Source organism: Eretmochelys imbricata, chromosome 2 (genome assembly GCF_965152235.1).
Source record: "Eretmochelys imbricata isolate rEreImb1 chromosome 2, rEreImb1.hap1, whole genome shotgun sequence".
Taxonomy (NCBI): domain Eukaryota; kingdom Metazoa; phylum Chordata; order Testudines; family Cheloniidae; genus Eretmochelys; species Eretmochelys imbricata.
The window spans coordinates 119,383,322-119,397,499 of record NC_135573.1 but is presented as its reverse complement, the minus strand read 5'-3'; the positions used below and the strand labels follow the sequence as shown (position 1 = coordinate 119,397,499).

Here is a 14,178-nt window from a genome sequence, read left to right as displayed (position 1 = left end):
AAAGGTTCCGAAAAGGGCAACAAAAATTATTAGGGGTATGGAACAGCTGCTGTAAGAGGAGAGATTAATAATAGTGGGACTTTTCAGCTTGGAAAAGAGACGGCTAAGGGGGGATATGACTGAGGTCTATAAAATCGTGACTGGTGTGGAGAAAGTAAATAAGGAAGTGTTATTTATTCCTCATAAGAACTAGGGGCCACCAAATGAAATTAATAGGCAGCAGGTTTAAAATAAACAAAAGGAAATATTTTTTCACACAACGCACAGTCAACCTGTGGGACTCCTTGCCAAAGGATGTTGTGAAGGCCAAGACTATAACAGGGTTCAAAAAAGAACTAGATAAATTTCTGGAGGCTATTAGCCAGAATGGGCAGGGATGGTGTCCCTCGCCTCTGATTGCCAGAAGTTGGGATTGGGCGACAGAGGATGGATCACTTGATGATTACCTTTTCTTTTCATTCCCTATGGGGCACATGGCATTGGCCAGTTTTGCAAGACAGGACACTGGGCTAGATGAACCTTTGGTCTGACTCAGTATGGCCATTCTTATAGATGCATCAATGGTGATAAACAAAAATAGCCATGGGTGCAACCCCATGCTCTGGGTGTCTCTGAGCCTCTGATTGCCAGAATCTGGGACTGGAGAACAGTGGATGGATAATTGATAATTGCCCTGTTCTGTTCATTCCCTTTGAAGCATCTGGTATTGGCCGCTGTCGGAAGACAAGATATCAGGCTAGATGGACCATTGGTCTGACTGAGGATGGCCATTCTTATGTTCTTAACTCTTCTCCGGTCTTCCTTTGTGTCCCTGTGTAAAGGTTGGGCACAATTGCAGCCCTCCAGTTAAGACAGCAAATGCTGCCTCTTACAAGTATATAGGGTGCTACAATCCTCATAGGGAGAATAAGGCATGACCCCACCCCCTTCCACACCAGTCAGTGGTGCTGGGCTGGTGGAAATTAAGTGGGTTGGGTGAGTCCATGCTGTACTGTCGTTAGAGGTGGCGCAGTAACTGTGTTCCCCACTGGCACTGAAACCATTATGCCCTGCTAGGGTGGTATACCTTCACGTTACCTTTACTGCAGGCTCTGTTGCTATTTATTTTATCTATTTATATTATGGTCACACCTAGGAGTGCCGATCATGGACCAAAACACCATTGTGTGATGTGCTGTACAAACACAGAACAAAAAGACAGTCCTTGCCCCCAAAGAGCCTTAAATCTAAGTATAAAAGAAGAGACAACAGATGGATACAGACAGGTGGAGAATTACAAAGAAACAACAAGACAGTATTGGTCACTGTGATATGCAGTGGTATTGGCACATCAGTGGCCTAAACTTTGTCAAGTTTATACAGTACAACAGTGAAGCTCTACATTGATATGGGTTCAACAAATGAATGAACCAGACAGTAAAACATATCTATGGTATTATGGATGATCACACAGTTTAAAAAGCTTACTGTTGAAGAGACTAATAGTATACATAAGCAAAAGAAACTGCTAAGTAGCTTCGTGATATTTAGCAGTATTGTCTAGAAAACTGTAGGTTTAAACCTAACCTTCATTTTATTTTCTTCTCCTTCCAGGCTTAGTTATGAGTCCCTTACTGCACTTGAAATACCAAATGATATGCTTCATATCATCCAGGATCTTATTTTGGATCTTCGAGTACGTTGTATAATGGTCACCTTACAACACACAGCTGAAGGTAATAAAAAAAAAAAAAAAAAGAAATGTGCAGACCTACATGCATATGGTTAGGATTTTTTATTTTCTCTTTGGTTAAATCAGACTGTGTTCTAGAATTGACCATGTTCACTTTAGGTACTTGAATGAATAATAAGGTCACCTGTAATTCACAGAATCACAACGTACAAGACCTATTAGGTTATTCTATCATTTCCCTGACAATACTTTCCTGACAATACTGTTCCCTGTATTATTAGCCTTTTCTCCTCCTCCCACCCCCCCGCTTTAATATAAGGCAGCCACTTTTTTCACTAGGTTACAGTCTTTTTTTTTCAAACCAGACAAGCTTTAATTTATTTGTGCTTTTTGCCATGACACAGCTATTCCATGCAATGAATCATCATTATTGCTACTCTGTTCTGTAACAGCTTGGATATTCTCAAGCTTGGATATTTTTTTCTAAGTGAGCAAATCTTAAAAACATTACACAATATTTTAGTTACAGTTTTATCAGGGATACTCATTGTCTGTCTCTAGAGTCCTGTTTAGCTCTTTGGGGTCGTGAATTCGTAGATTTTTAAGGCCAAAAGAGACCATTAGTTCATCTAGTCTAACCTGTGTAATACAGGTCATAGAATTTCAATGAGTTACCCCTGTATTTAAGCTCAATAACTTGTTTGACTAAAGCATGTTTTCCAGAAAGAAATCCAATCTTGGTCTGAAGATTTCAAGAGATGATGCATTGGCAATATCCCTTGTCAGTTTGTTCCAATAGTTAATCATCCTCACTGTTTAGAAATATGGCACAATTTTTTTTTTTAATTTAAATTCGTCTGGCTTTTAACTTCCAGATACGGTTTTTGTTATGCCTTACTCCACGAGATTAAAGAGCCCTTTATTACTCAGTGTTTTCTTCCTCTTCAAGTCTCTTCTTGACCCTTTTTATAAGTTAAACACATTGAGCTCCTTCAGTCTCTCACTGTAAGGCATTTTTTCCAGCCTTCAAATCACTTTTGTGTTCTTTTCTGCACCCTCTCCAATTTTTGACATCTTTTTTTAAATCCAGTCACCTTGACTGGATGCATTATTCCTGTATTGGTATCACCAACACTATATACAGAGGTAAAATCATTTTCTTGCTCATACTCACTACTTCCCTGTTTATGCCTCCAGCGATCGCATTATCCCTTTTGGCCAGAGCATCCCACTGGGAGCTCACATTCAGTTGTTCGCCCACTAAATCCTTATCAGTCACTGCTTTCCAGGATACAGTCCTACATTCTACAGGTATGAACTGCATTCTTTGGTCCTAGATGTATAACCTTGCATTTGGGTTGATTCAAACACATTTGGGTTGAATGGGCCCTACTTACTAAGCAACCCAGATCACTCTGTATGACTCCCCTCTCCTCATCAGTATTTACTACTCTGTCAGTCTCTGTCATCTGCAGATTTTGTTTACTTCCAGATTACTCATAAAATGTTGAATAGCATCAGACCCAAAACAGATCATTGCCGAACCCCACCAGAAATTCCCCTATTCAGTGATGACAACTTTGACAACTTCTTCAGTTAGCCAGTTCTTAATCCATTTATCATGTGCTTCACCAGTATTGAATAGTGCTAATTTTTTAAATGCAAATGTCAGATGGTGCTAAATCAAATGCCTTATAAAAGCATAAGTATATTAGACACCTATGCAGTTACGTTTATCAACCAAACTTGTCATCTCATAAAAAAATGAAATTTGGTTTGTTTGACAAGATCTGTTTTCCATAAAGCCATGTATATTGGCATAGTTATAGTCCCATCCTTTAATTCTTTATTGATTGACTCCCACAGTCATTTTTCCTTTATATTGCCTGCGATTGATCTAAGGCTAGTGAGCCTTATAATTACCTCGGTCATACCTTTTGTCCTTTTTTGAATATTGGCACTCATCCAGTCCTCCGGAATTTTCCCAGTTTTTCAAGATGTATTAAAAATTAGCATCAGTGGGCTAGAGATCTCTTTCCCCAACTTTTTCTTTCACATGGGGCTCATGGTGTCCACTGGTTTGATCAAACTTATTTTATTCTTTGATGGGCAGAATGCTAGACAATGTAATGATGCTCATGCTGTCTGATATATGCAAAGCAATGCAGGGAGCATTGAGCAAACAAACTGGAGCAAGCAGGGTCTCTTTCTGTTCCTCTAAACAATCTTATTTCTATTTGATACTCACCTTATGCCCCAGTTCTTCTTCACGTGCTTACTCATATCAATTCCAGTTAGGTGGCACCGCACCTCATCTCGGCACTGCTCTACCCCGTGGCACCACTCCCCAGCATGGCACCGGTCCTGCTCGCAGCACTGCTCCCGATCCCGCTCCAGACACCAGTCCCCGCTTTGGCACCGCTCTACATCGTGGCACTGCTCCCCACCAAGGTGAAGCTCTACGTCGTGGCACTGCTCGAGCTCCCAGAACCGCTCCACATCTCACCGTCATTCCCTGCAGCGGCACCACCCTGCACTGCGCCACCTGTCACCATCTGGACCTCGCTACCCTTCGCGGCACCCATCCCATCCGTTGGAGGAGTAGGAGGCCTCCTGGGTGCAGTCTCGCACCACTCCCTGTTGGCTGTCACGCTCCAGATCGCCCTCCCTCAGATCAGGCGGGGCATCGGAAGCACCCAGATCAGGGCCAGGGAGCCTTAGGCAGGATGCTTTAGTGCCCCATTGGCAGCCCCAGTGGCAATTTTGGACCCCTTGGGCATACCATTAGGCCCAAGGTGCCTCTCCTGGCGTACCTCCGCTGTCCCGTTCAGAGTCTCACCTCCTTGAGGCAACCCTCAGCCGCCCACCTCAGGACCCATCACAAAATCCAGATCCATCCCCGCCCCCGGTGGAGGCTACACCCGGTGTTCGGGAGGACCCAGTTCCAGAGGATCAAGAGGCTGTAACTGTCCTGCTGGTGATTTCTTCCTCCTCATCCCTTGACGAAGCGGTGGCGGGTACCTCCACATCTGGACCACTACCCAGGGCCCTGCAGGAACTCCTCCGAAGGGTGGCCATGAATATGAACTCGGGTGGCCTTACCCATGCTAAAGACCATCCAGTCTAATGCCAAGACTGTTTGGCAAATGCCTGCGTCCATTCCCCCTACGGCCAAAGTGGCTGAACGAAAATACTTCGTTCCCACTAAAGGGTATGAGTATCTCTTCACCCACCCTCCCCCATGCTCCCTTGTGGTGGAGGCGGTGAATGAGAAAGAGAGGCAGGGTCAGCAAGGCCCTGCACTCAAATCAAGAGACGCTAAATGCCTTGATATGTTTGGAAGAAAAGTTTATTCTACAGTGGGCCTCTCTCAGGATTACTAATCAACTCGCGATCCTTAGCAGGTATAATTATAACTTGTGGTCTGCAATTCTGAAGTTCAAAGAGCTTCTTCCATCTGAGTCATGAGCGGAATTGGGAGCCATTGACGGAGAGGGCAGAGCTGTAGCCCGGACTTCCCTCCAGGGCTCTTCAGATGCCGTGTACTCAGTAGCGCATACTCTGGCTTCTGGTATCGCAAAGAGGCGCAACACCTGGCTCCAATCCTCTGGTCTCCCTCCGGAGGGTCAGCAAACAATTCAGGACCTTCCGTTCGATGGCCAGGGCCTGTTTGCTGAACAGACGAACTCCAGACTGCATAGCCTGAAGGGCTCCCGGAACACAATTAAGTCCCTCCGCACGTATACTCCAGCGACCTTAAGGAAGCCCTTTAAACAGCAGTCCACTCAGCAGCAGTGTTTCCCCCCTAGGCCCAGACAGGACTTCTCCCGTAGGAGAAACATATATAGTCGGAATAGGCCATCGCGCCCTCCTCCTAGGCAGGGCCAGGGGCAATCCAAGCGACCCCTCTTTCCCCCCCCCTTCTGGCCCTAAGCGCCCCTTTTGAAGGGACAGATTACTAGTCCACAACCCGGCTAGTTAAGCTCCCTTCCTGAACCATCTATCCCGCTTCTAGCTTGCATGGTCCCTTATTACATCAAACTGGTGGGTGCTCCGCACGGTAGAGGCAGGATATTCTATCCACTTCTGCTCCTTCACACCTTCCCATCCCCCTTGCCCGTTCTTCTTCAGGGACCCCTCTCATGAGCAACTTCTCATCCAAGAGGTTCAGACCTTCCTCGCTCTAGGAGCGGTGGAGGAGGTTCCCCAGGAGCTCAAAGGCAAGGGTTTCTACTCCTGTTACTTCCTCATCCCCAAAGCAAAGTGGGGCCTCAGGCCCATTCTGGACCTAAGGGAGCTCAACAAGTTCATCGTCAGCTTGAAGTTCCGCATGGTCTCCCTGAGCACAACCAACCTTTCCCTGGATCCGGGAGACTGGTACGCCGCCCGCAATATGAAGGACGCCTATTTCCATCTGTCTATCACCCCGTCTCACAGACGGTTCCTCCGCTTCGTGGTGAACAAGGTGCATTATCCGTTCACAGCCCTCCCATTCAGGCTGTGCTCAGTTCCTCACGTCTTCACCAAATGCATGGCAGTTGTGGCAGCCTTTCTTTGCCGCCACTATGTGCATGTCTACCCTTACCTGGACAACTGGCTCCTTCGAGGCTGCTCTCGCCAGCAGGTGGAATCACAGGTGCAAATGGTCAGAGAAACATTCGAACACTTAAGTATCATTCTCAACGTCAGCAAATCCATCCTCACCCCAACTCAAAGAATAGAGTTCATCGGGGTAGTCCTGGATGCGAACCAAGCAAGAGTATTCCTTCCAGAGACGCGGCACCTGGCCCTCTCGCAGATAATAACAGCCTTTGCAGCTTTCCCACCACCACGGCGAGGCAGTGTCTCAGGCTGCTGGGTCATATGGCTTGCTGCACTTATGTGGTTCAATATGTCAGGCTACAACTCAGGCCTCTGCAAGTGTGGCTCGTGTCTGTGTACCGCCCGGGCCGCGACAGTCTGGACATGGTGCTGACAGTCCCAAGGCACACCCTTGATTCCCTGTTGTTAGGTGAGAAAAGTTACACATGAAGCAGTTATGCCAACTGAACCAAAGTCAGGCCAAGAAAGGCTGCTAGGAAAGTCTCTGAAAGTAGAATGAAGGAATACTTGTTTAAGTTACAGAGAGTGAGAAAAAAGGGGAGGCCTGCATTCCTGCATTTTTGTACGAGATGTTCTGGGAGCTGTCTTGCTGAGATACGGAGGCGCTGTTTTCCACTCCTTGTTTTTGTGTTATGTCTGTTCTTAACTCCTTGTCTCCTGGTTGACACCCATACCGATAAGAAAGTTAGTGAAGCATTATGATTTGCTAAAAGTTATCTACAATAAGGGGGTAGAAGTGCATGCATAATAGAGAAAGAGGATTTTAACTAACATAAGGGCGGGGGACTGCTTTATGAATAAATCTGTGACGCGACAGTACTGTCTATAAAAAACTATTAGTTTTACTTAGAGGCTGCTGGTTCTCTTTGGAGACGGGCTGCTCTCTATTGTTGTGTGCACTCTTCAATAAAGAGCTTTGCGTTTGGACCTTGCTGGTGTTGCCTGTCTCTCTCCAGTCAGACAACGAACCGTGCCGTCTGGGGTTCGAGTCCTCAACACTGTGTTGGTGGCTAGATCCCCGCATGGTAGGCACCGGGGTTCCTTTCCACCCTCCCTAGCCCACTTTGACTCTGGTAATGGACACATCTGCGCTGGGCTGGGGAGCTCATCTCAGGAGCCTGATGACTCAGGGCTTGTGGCAGGTAGAGAAGCTGGCTTTGCATATCAACATCAAAGAACTCGGGGCGATCTGCCTCACCTGCCAAGCGTTTCTGTCCCGCTTGCAGGGCCACTGTGTAGCGGTCCTGATGGACAATACCACGGCCATGTTTTATATAAACAGGCAAGGTGGAGCCTGATTGTCTCCTCTCTGTCAGGAAGCCCTCCTCCTGTGGGAATTTTGTCTAGCCCACTCCATCCTTCTCCAGGCTTCATACCTGCTGGGCATTCAAAACGTGCTGGTGGACAGCTTGAGCAGATGGTTCTTCATGCACAAGTGATCTATTCGTCCGGACATCATCCACTCCATCTTCCGCAGGAGGTTTCCCCGAATCGACCTGTTCACCACACGGGCCAACAGGAAGTCCCCAAACTTCTGCTCCTTCACGGGCCACAGCCCAGGCTTGATCACAGATGCATTCATGATTCCATGGTCCGGTCAACTGCTATACGCCTTCCCACCATTTCCGCTCATCCACAAGGTGCTCCTCAAGGTCCACAGGGACAAAGCAGACGTAATACTGGTGGCTCCAGCTTGGCCTCGACGGTGATTGTACCCCACCCTCATGGACCTATAGGTCCACTTACCGATACGGCTATCTCTCACTTCCAACCTCATCTCACAGAATCATGGTCACCTTCTTCACCCGGACCTTCAGTCGCTCCACCACATGGCCTGGAGGATCCGTGGTTGAACCAGGCAGAGCTCGCCTGTTCGGACCCTGTGAGGCGGGTGCTTCTGGAGAGCCGCAAGCTGTCTACTAGGGCCACATACAGAGCAAAATGGAAGAGGTTCTCTATCTGATGTGCCCAAAGGCAGGTGCCCCCACTCCAGGCTCCCATTCCTTGTATCCTGGATTATCTTCTGTACCTGAAGGACCAGCACCTGGCATTTGGTTCTCTCAAGGTCCACCTCGCGGCCATCTTGGCATTTCACCTGGGCGTTTCCAGGCACTCGGTGTTCACGCACCCCATCGTGGAACATTTCCTAACAGGTTTGGAGAAGATACATCCCCTGATGAAGCCCCCTGTTCTGACCTGGGACCTCAGCCTAGTCCTCTCCCGCCTCACGGGATCTCCCTTCAAGCCACGAGCTTCCTGTTGGCTCCTCTGCGTCTCTTGGAAGGTTGCTTTTCTGGTGGCTATCACCTCGGCACGACGCGTGTCTAAACTGCAGACCCTCACGTCTGAACCTCCGTACACTATCTTTCATAAGAATAAGGTGCAACTTAGTCCTCACCCGGCCTTCCTTCCTAAAGTGGTGTTCCACTTCCATGTTAGCCAGGACATCTTTCTGCCAGTTTTCTACCTAAAACCACGTCAGCCCCCACAAACAGCAGTTGCACTCACTGGACGTCAGGAGGGCCCTCGCTTTCTGTATTGACTGCACAAAGCCGTTCCGCAAGACAACCCAGTTGTTTGTTGCCTTGGCAGAGCGGATGAAAGGTTTGCCAGTCTCATCCCAGTGGATCTCCTCCTGGATCATGGTTTGTATCCGCACTTGTTATGACTCAGCTTAGGCCTCGTCGACAGCCTTCTTGGCCCATGTACCTCTCCAGGAAATCTGCAGGGCTGCCGCACGGTCTTCAATGCATACTTTCACATCGCACTACGCCATTGTCCACCAATCTTGGAACAATGCAGCCTTCAGCAGCGCAGTACTTCGGTCAGCGATACCTTGACTCTGACCCCACCTGCGAGGTAAGGCTTGGAAGTCACCTAACTAGAATTGATATGAGCAAGCACTCGAAGAAGAAAAAACAGTCACTCTCCGTTTTTGTAACTGTTGTTATTCGAGATGTGTTGCTCATATCTATTCCATTCCCCCACACCTTTCCCCTCTGTCGGAGTTGCCGGCAAGAAGGAACTGAAGGGGGGTCAGGCCAGCAGGGTCGTATATAGAGCGCCATATCGGCTCCACTCCAGCGGCCTCCACAGACAGCCTGATGGGTACCTGCTAGAGAAAAGTTTCCGACAGTCACGCACACAGCACGCGCACACACCTAATTGGAATAGATATGAGCAACACATCTCGAAGAACAACAGTTGCAAAAAGGGTGAGTAACCATTTTTTCACCAAGATACTTAAGCCTAACTTTAGGAACATGAGTAATCCTATGTGAGAAGTGAGTGGAACTACTCACTTGCTTAAAGTTAGGCATGTGCTTCAGTGCTTTACTGAATCTGGACCTCTCTGAAAAGAACAGCAATAATCATATCTGATATTTATACTGTATAATATTTTCCATTTTCAGAATATTTTTCAAATATTGATGATCATTTACGGCCCTTAACTAACTCTTGATTTCTCATGCTACATTCACATTGTTGCCTATATTTGTTAACTCACACTAACTGTCCATTTAGTGCCCATGAAATCCAACTAGAACACTTCCCTTGTCATGCATTCATTGATTATTCCTTCATATTCTTGTAAAAAGAAAACCAATCCTATTTATTCGATGTAATGGCTTTAATCTATTTGTTTTTCTAATCATCAGCCCTGTAAACTCAACCTGGGGTCTGAGAATCAAGCTGGTTTCTTCTTTCTCATGCATCATCACTGGCAATAGAGGTCATGCAAACTAAATTATGCTAATGCCAAATTAGACAGTGAGGTTTGTACAAGTGTAATTGACTGGAATTTAATAAACAATTCTTTTGAAGGTGCACAAGAAGCAATGTAATTCAGTTCCCTCTTTTGCAATATGCATTAAAAAGACCTATTTCTATTTCATGCCAATCATAATTTTATTCCACTGATGCATCTGCATTAAAGAAAGAACATTAACTACAACTCTGAAATTTTCTTGCTTGATTATGCTGTGCCTCGTCTTTGTGTGAATAATTTTTAGTTTATTCATCTTCGTGGACGAAAGTGCTTTTACAGTGCTGCTTAATTTTCTATTCTATAATTTAAAAAATTTAATTTTTTGGACAGAATGTGTCCACATGGTACAGTGGTAATGGGGTTCTCTTCTTATATAAGCTGTGTCATAGCACTAAGCTGTACATTATTTTGTTATTGACCTGCAAACAAAATTTCAGCGGTAAATGCAATTTAAACAGTAATCTAATGGTTTAAAAAATTCAGTTTTGAAGATAATTTTACCTTGTATTGCAGCTCTTATTTTCAGGGATACAGCCTGTGGTTATTTTACAAATAGATTTTTGCTGGAATGAGGTTTTGTCAAACTGGAAATGACTGTGGGATGCTTATTGTCGTTCAACGATAAACATGTTCAGTTTACAAGTAAATGGAAGAGGGTTTTTCTAGTTGACAGCCTTGTAAACTCAGCCTGGGACCTGATAGTCAAGCTGGTTTCTTTCCTTCTTATGCATCATCACTGGCAATAAAGGTCATGCAAACTAAATTATGCTAATGCCAAATAAGGCAGTGAGGCTTGTACAAGTGTAACTGACTGGAATTTAGTAATCAGTTCTTTTGATGATGAATAAAAAGGAATGTAATTCAAGTCCCACCTTTATATCTGTGTTGGAGCTGAAGGTCTGAAGGGAATAAACCATCAAAAACAAAATATAAAGTTGGCAGATTCTGGAGAAGATCTGTTGGTAACAAGTTGCTACTTTTGCATAGTATAGTGCTATGAATGTACTTCAAGATGCTTCTCTGCCATAATATCAATCAATCAATCAAATCTACCAATTAATGATGACTAGGTTGAAGGGTAAATGGGGCAACCTGCAAATGCATATAAGTACCTAAACTGTACATAACTGATCGTTATACTCCTCTTCTTCCTCTCCCCTTTCCTACCCTTCTTATGTCACTTGCTTCTTATAAGCTCTCCAGAGCCTGGATGGATTTTTCATATATGTTTGAGCAACACCTAGCACAATGGAGTCCTGATCCTGATTGAAAACTCTCAAACCAAACATATTATAAATATTTAATGTAATTATGTGAGTCTTAATACTTGTCTTGATCTCCGATTAAGTTATGTACTTAATGGTTTGTTTTTTTTAACTGCATTGAGCAAGGAATAATAAAACAAACATGCATTTAAATTCTCAAATATAATGCCTATATTATGGGTACGCAGCCATGATATATCCATTTTTTTAAAACAGAGGATTGTAACAGTATTTCTTTAACCTCAGGCTTTCCAGTAAAAGGTGGGCTTTATGCAACTATTGCCATGCACCATACATTTTACTTCTGAAGGAGAAAGCAGCAGCAAACTATGTGTGTGTGCCATTCTTAGTCATTTGAAAAGTGGCTGAAATCTTTTAAGTATGGCCAATGTACTTGTATGCCTATTCATCACACTAAGGTGCCTGTGGTTTTCTCTCTTGTGAAGTTCAAGGAGTTTTTTATAATGAAACCTAGCATTTTAACACCTTTTCTTTTTACAGATGTGAAGAGGTTAGCTGAAAAGGAAGACTGGGTGATTGATAATGAAGGCTTAACATCTCTGGTGGGTACACTTTGTGTGTTTCCGGGCACCCATTTTTTGTGCATGTGGTGTAAACATGACTTGTGTAAATTTCATTTTTCTTTTCATAAATGTTAAAAGTTTTGCAGCATAGTATACATTTACTTATATTTACACATGTGTGCATATGTATTTATAAAAGAATTAAATTATGGTACAAAATAAAACTAATCAGTTCCCATCTAAAGTGAGTTAGAATTTAGATGGAGGACAGATTATACTCCTAAGTGAATTCTTTCTGCCCTCTGTCTGCTCACTTTCTCAAATATTCATGGTGGTATAAATCCTATCACAAATTCAAAAGCTACTTTTTCTCTTCTTTCATCTTTTCCCTCTTTCAAGAGTTATTTTTCTGCTGGTGGATTTTCTTACATGTGTTAGTCAGCATAAGCACAGTCCAAAGTAGTTTTTTAAAAACTAGATAAATTTCAGCTTATAGATGGAGTTTTCAAAAGCAGTGTCTTCGGTCCCAGTGCTGCAGAGCCATATGTGAATAATCTTTATTTATGTGAGTAGCAATTCATGTCAGTGGACTACTAACATGAGTAACGATTACTCGTGTGAGTAAAGCTTTGCTAGAGTCGGTCCTTTAATATGAGTAGAATGTAAAGAAGGACATGGAGAAGAGGCTAGTATGTATCTAAATTGAGAGGGTTGGGGTGGGTTAATGTGTCCCCATAAAGTTTTTACTGACCTTCCTTAGTAAGGTTGTGTTGAGATTTTTTTTAAAAAAAGTTTCTTTTTTAGCTATGGATGTTCTGCTAAAATACAGAGTTTGTTTTCTCAGGTTGTGACAAGTTCGGTCCACGTCACAGTGCTTCATAACTTAGTGGGTTCGTTACCATGGAAGCTGGACTATAGTACATATAAAAAGTTGCTTTTCTGGTATAATGAGAAATTTAACTGAGAGCCAACTAATTTAGGAGGTTGCTCACAGACAAACAATAAATGACTTGAAACCATATTCAAATAAATTAGTGAGGTGCTTTCGGGAAAGAAATAGTAATGACTAATGGCTAAAAGATGACAAGCACATTGTAGGCATGACTTAAAAACAATCTGAGAAAGCAGAAATGGCTGTGGGAGGATTAAGATGTATTATATAAGACAGTACTCGGTAGGCCATCCGCCTGAAGTTGTGCTTGTTTGTTACTATAAATACATTTGAATGAAGTTGAGTAGGAGGGTGTGAAGCATTCCAGATATACATAATGTTGGAAGGAGTGTTGTCTGGTTATTAATAGAGTACTGGGAGTCCTGATTTCTGGGTTTCATTCTCAATTGCAACGTTCTCTGGTCATTTCAGTCCAGACCAGTGCCCCATTTCCTTCTTCCATCCAGATTTACATACCTGGTCATTCTTTTGTAGAACTAATAATTCTAAAAAAAAAAAAAAAAACCTTATTAGTGCTTCTTTACTGTGCTCCAAAGCTATCGCTACCCTAGGATTTTTTGCAGAAATTTCCCACCAGTTTAGCTCTGCCAGCAGCAGAAACAGTGGGAGGATTGCTAGTGTCTGTGGGTCTTTAGGGAGCTGCCACCATCTTAAGTATGGTGTCATCTAATCCTGCTCAGAGCATGACATGGTGCTTAAAATATTGGCAACTGCTAATGCCTTGTTTATATGAATAATCCCATTGTTGCCACCATTGGTGGATCTGAATCAGTTTTTGTAATGATGGGAAACCGTAGCAAAATTTCTGAGGGTAAACAAGGCCAGAGAGGGCCTTTGGAGACAGCTTAAGCTTAAACTATATGTATAAAATGCATGCAAGAAAATTAGTTATTAACATCCTTGATATTTATACAGCTGTTAAAACATGTTTTGGGATACTGTTGTCAGAAACCTACAGCCATGGGGTCTGTAATGCACAAAGGTTAATGTACAGAGAAGCTTTATTATTTTCTTTGCAGGCAATAAAAATCTACATGAGAACAAAAATGAAAGGAGCAGCATTTTACTTTTCCACTGAAACCCTTTTTCTGCCAATTTAGCTCTCTTTCTCTGCTGTATGCCTTCAGGAGCTTTGTTCTAAAAATGAATAAATAGCATTTTAGCACAGTGCTTTAGATTTTCAAATTGCTCTACAGACATGAATCAATCTTCATGACACATATGTGAGGTGGATAAGTGTTATCCTGATGTCCTATGTTAGGGAAACAAAAGTGAAGTGACTTACCCTAAGCTACACAAAGGGTAAAGGGCAGAATGAGGAGTTGAACTTCGAAGTTTCTGGCTCCCATTTTTGAGCCAAATCAACTGGATTGGTGTCCCTTTTTCTAGGATGG

General features: G+C 43.7%; 1 protein-coding gene across 4 annotated transcripts in view; it reads left to right on the top strand.

The window, feature by feature from the left end:
• The window catches only part of EXOC2 (exocyst complex component 2), a 188,655-nt gene that overhangs the window by 107,581 nt on the left and 66,896 nt on the right, over positions 1–14,178 (top strand). For all 4 annotated transcript variants that reach the window (XM_077810717.1, XM_077810716.1, XM_077810715.1 and 1 more), the window contains 2 exons: positions 1,594–1,715; positions 11,810–11,871. In XM_077810717.1, the coding sequence (XP_077666843.1) occupies positions 1,594–1,715; positions 11,810–11,871 (184 nt within the window). The remainder of the gene's footprint in view (positions 1–1,593; positions 1,716–11,809; positions 11,872–14,178) is intronic.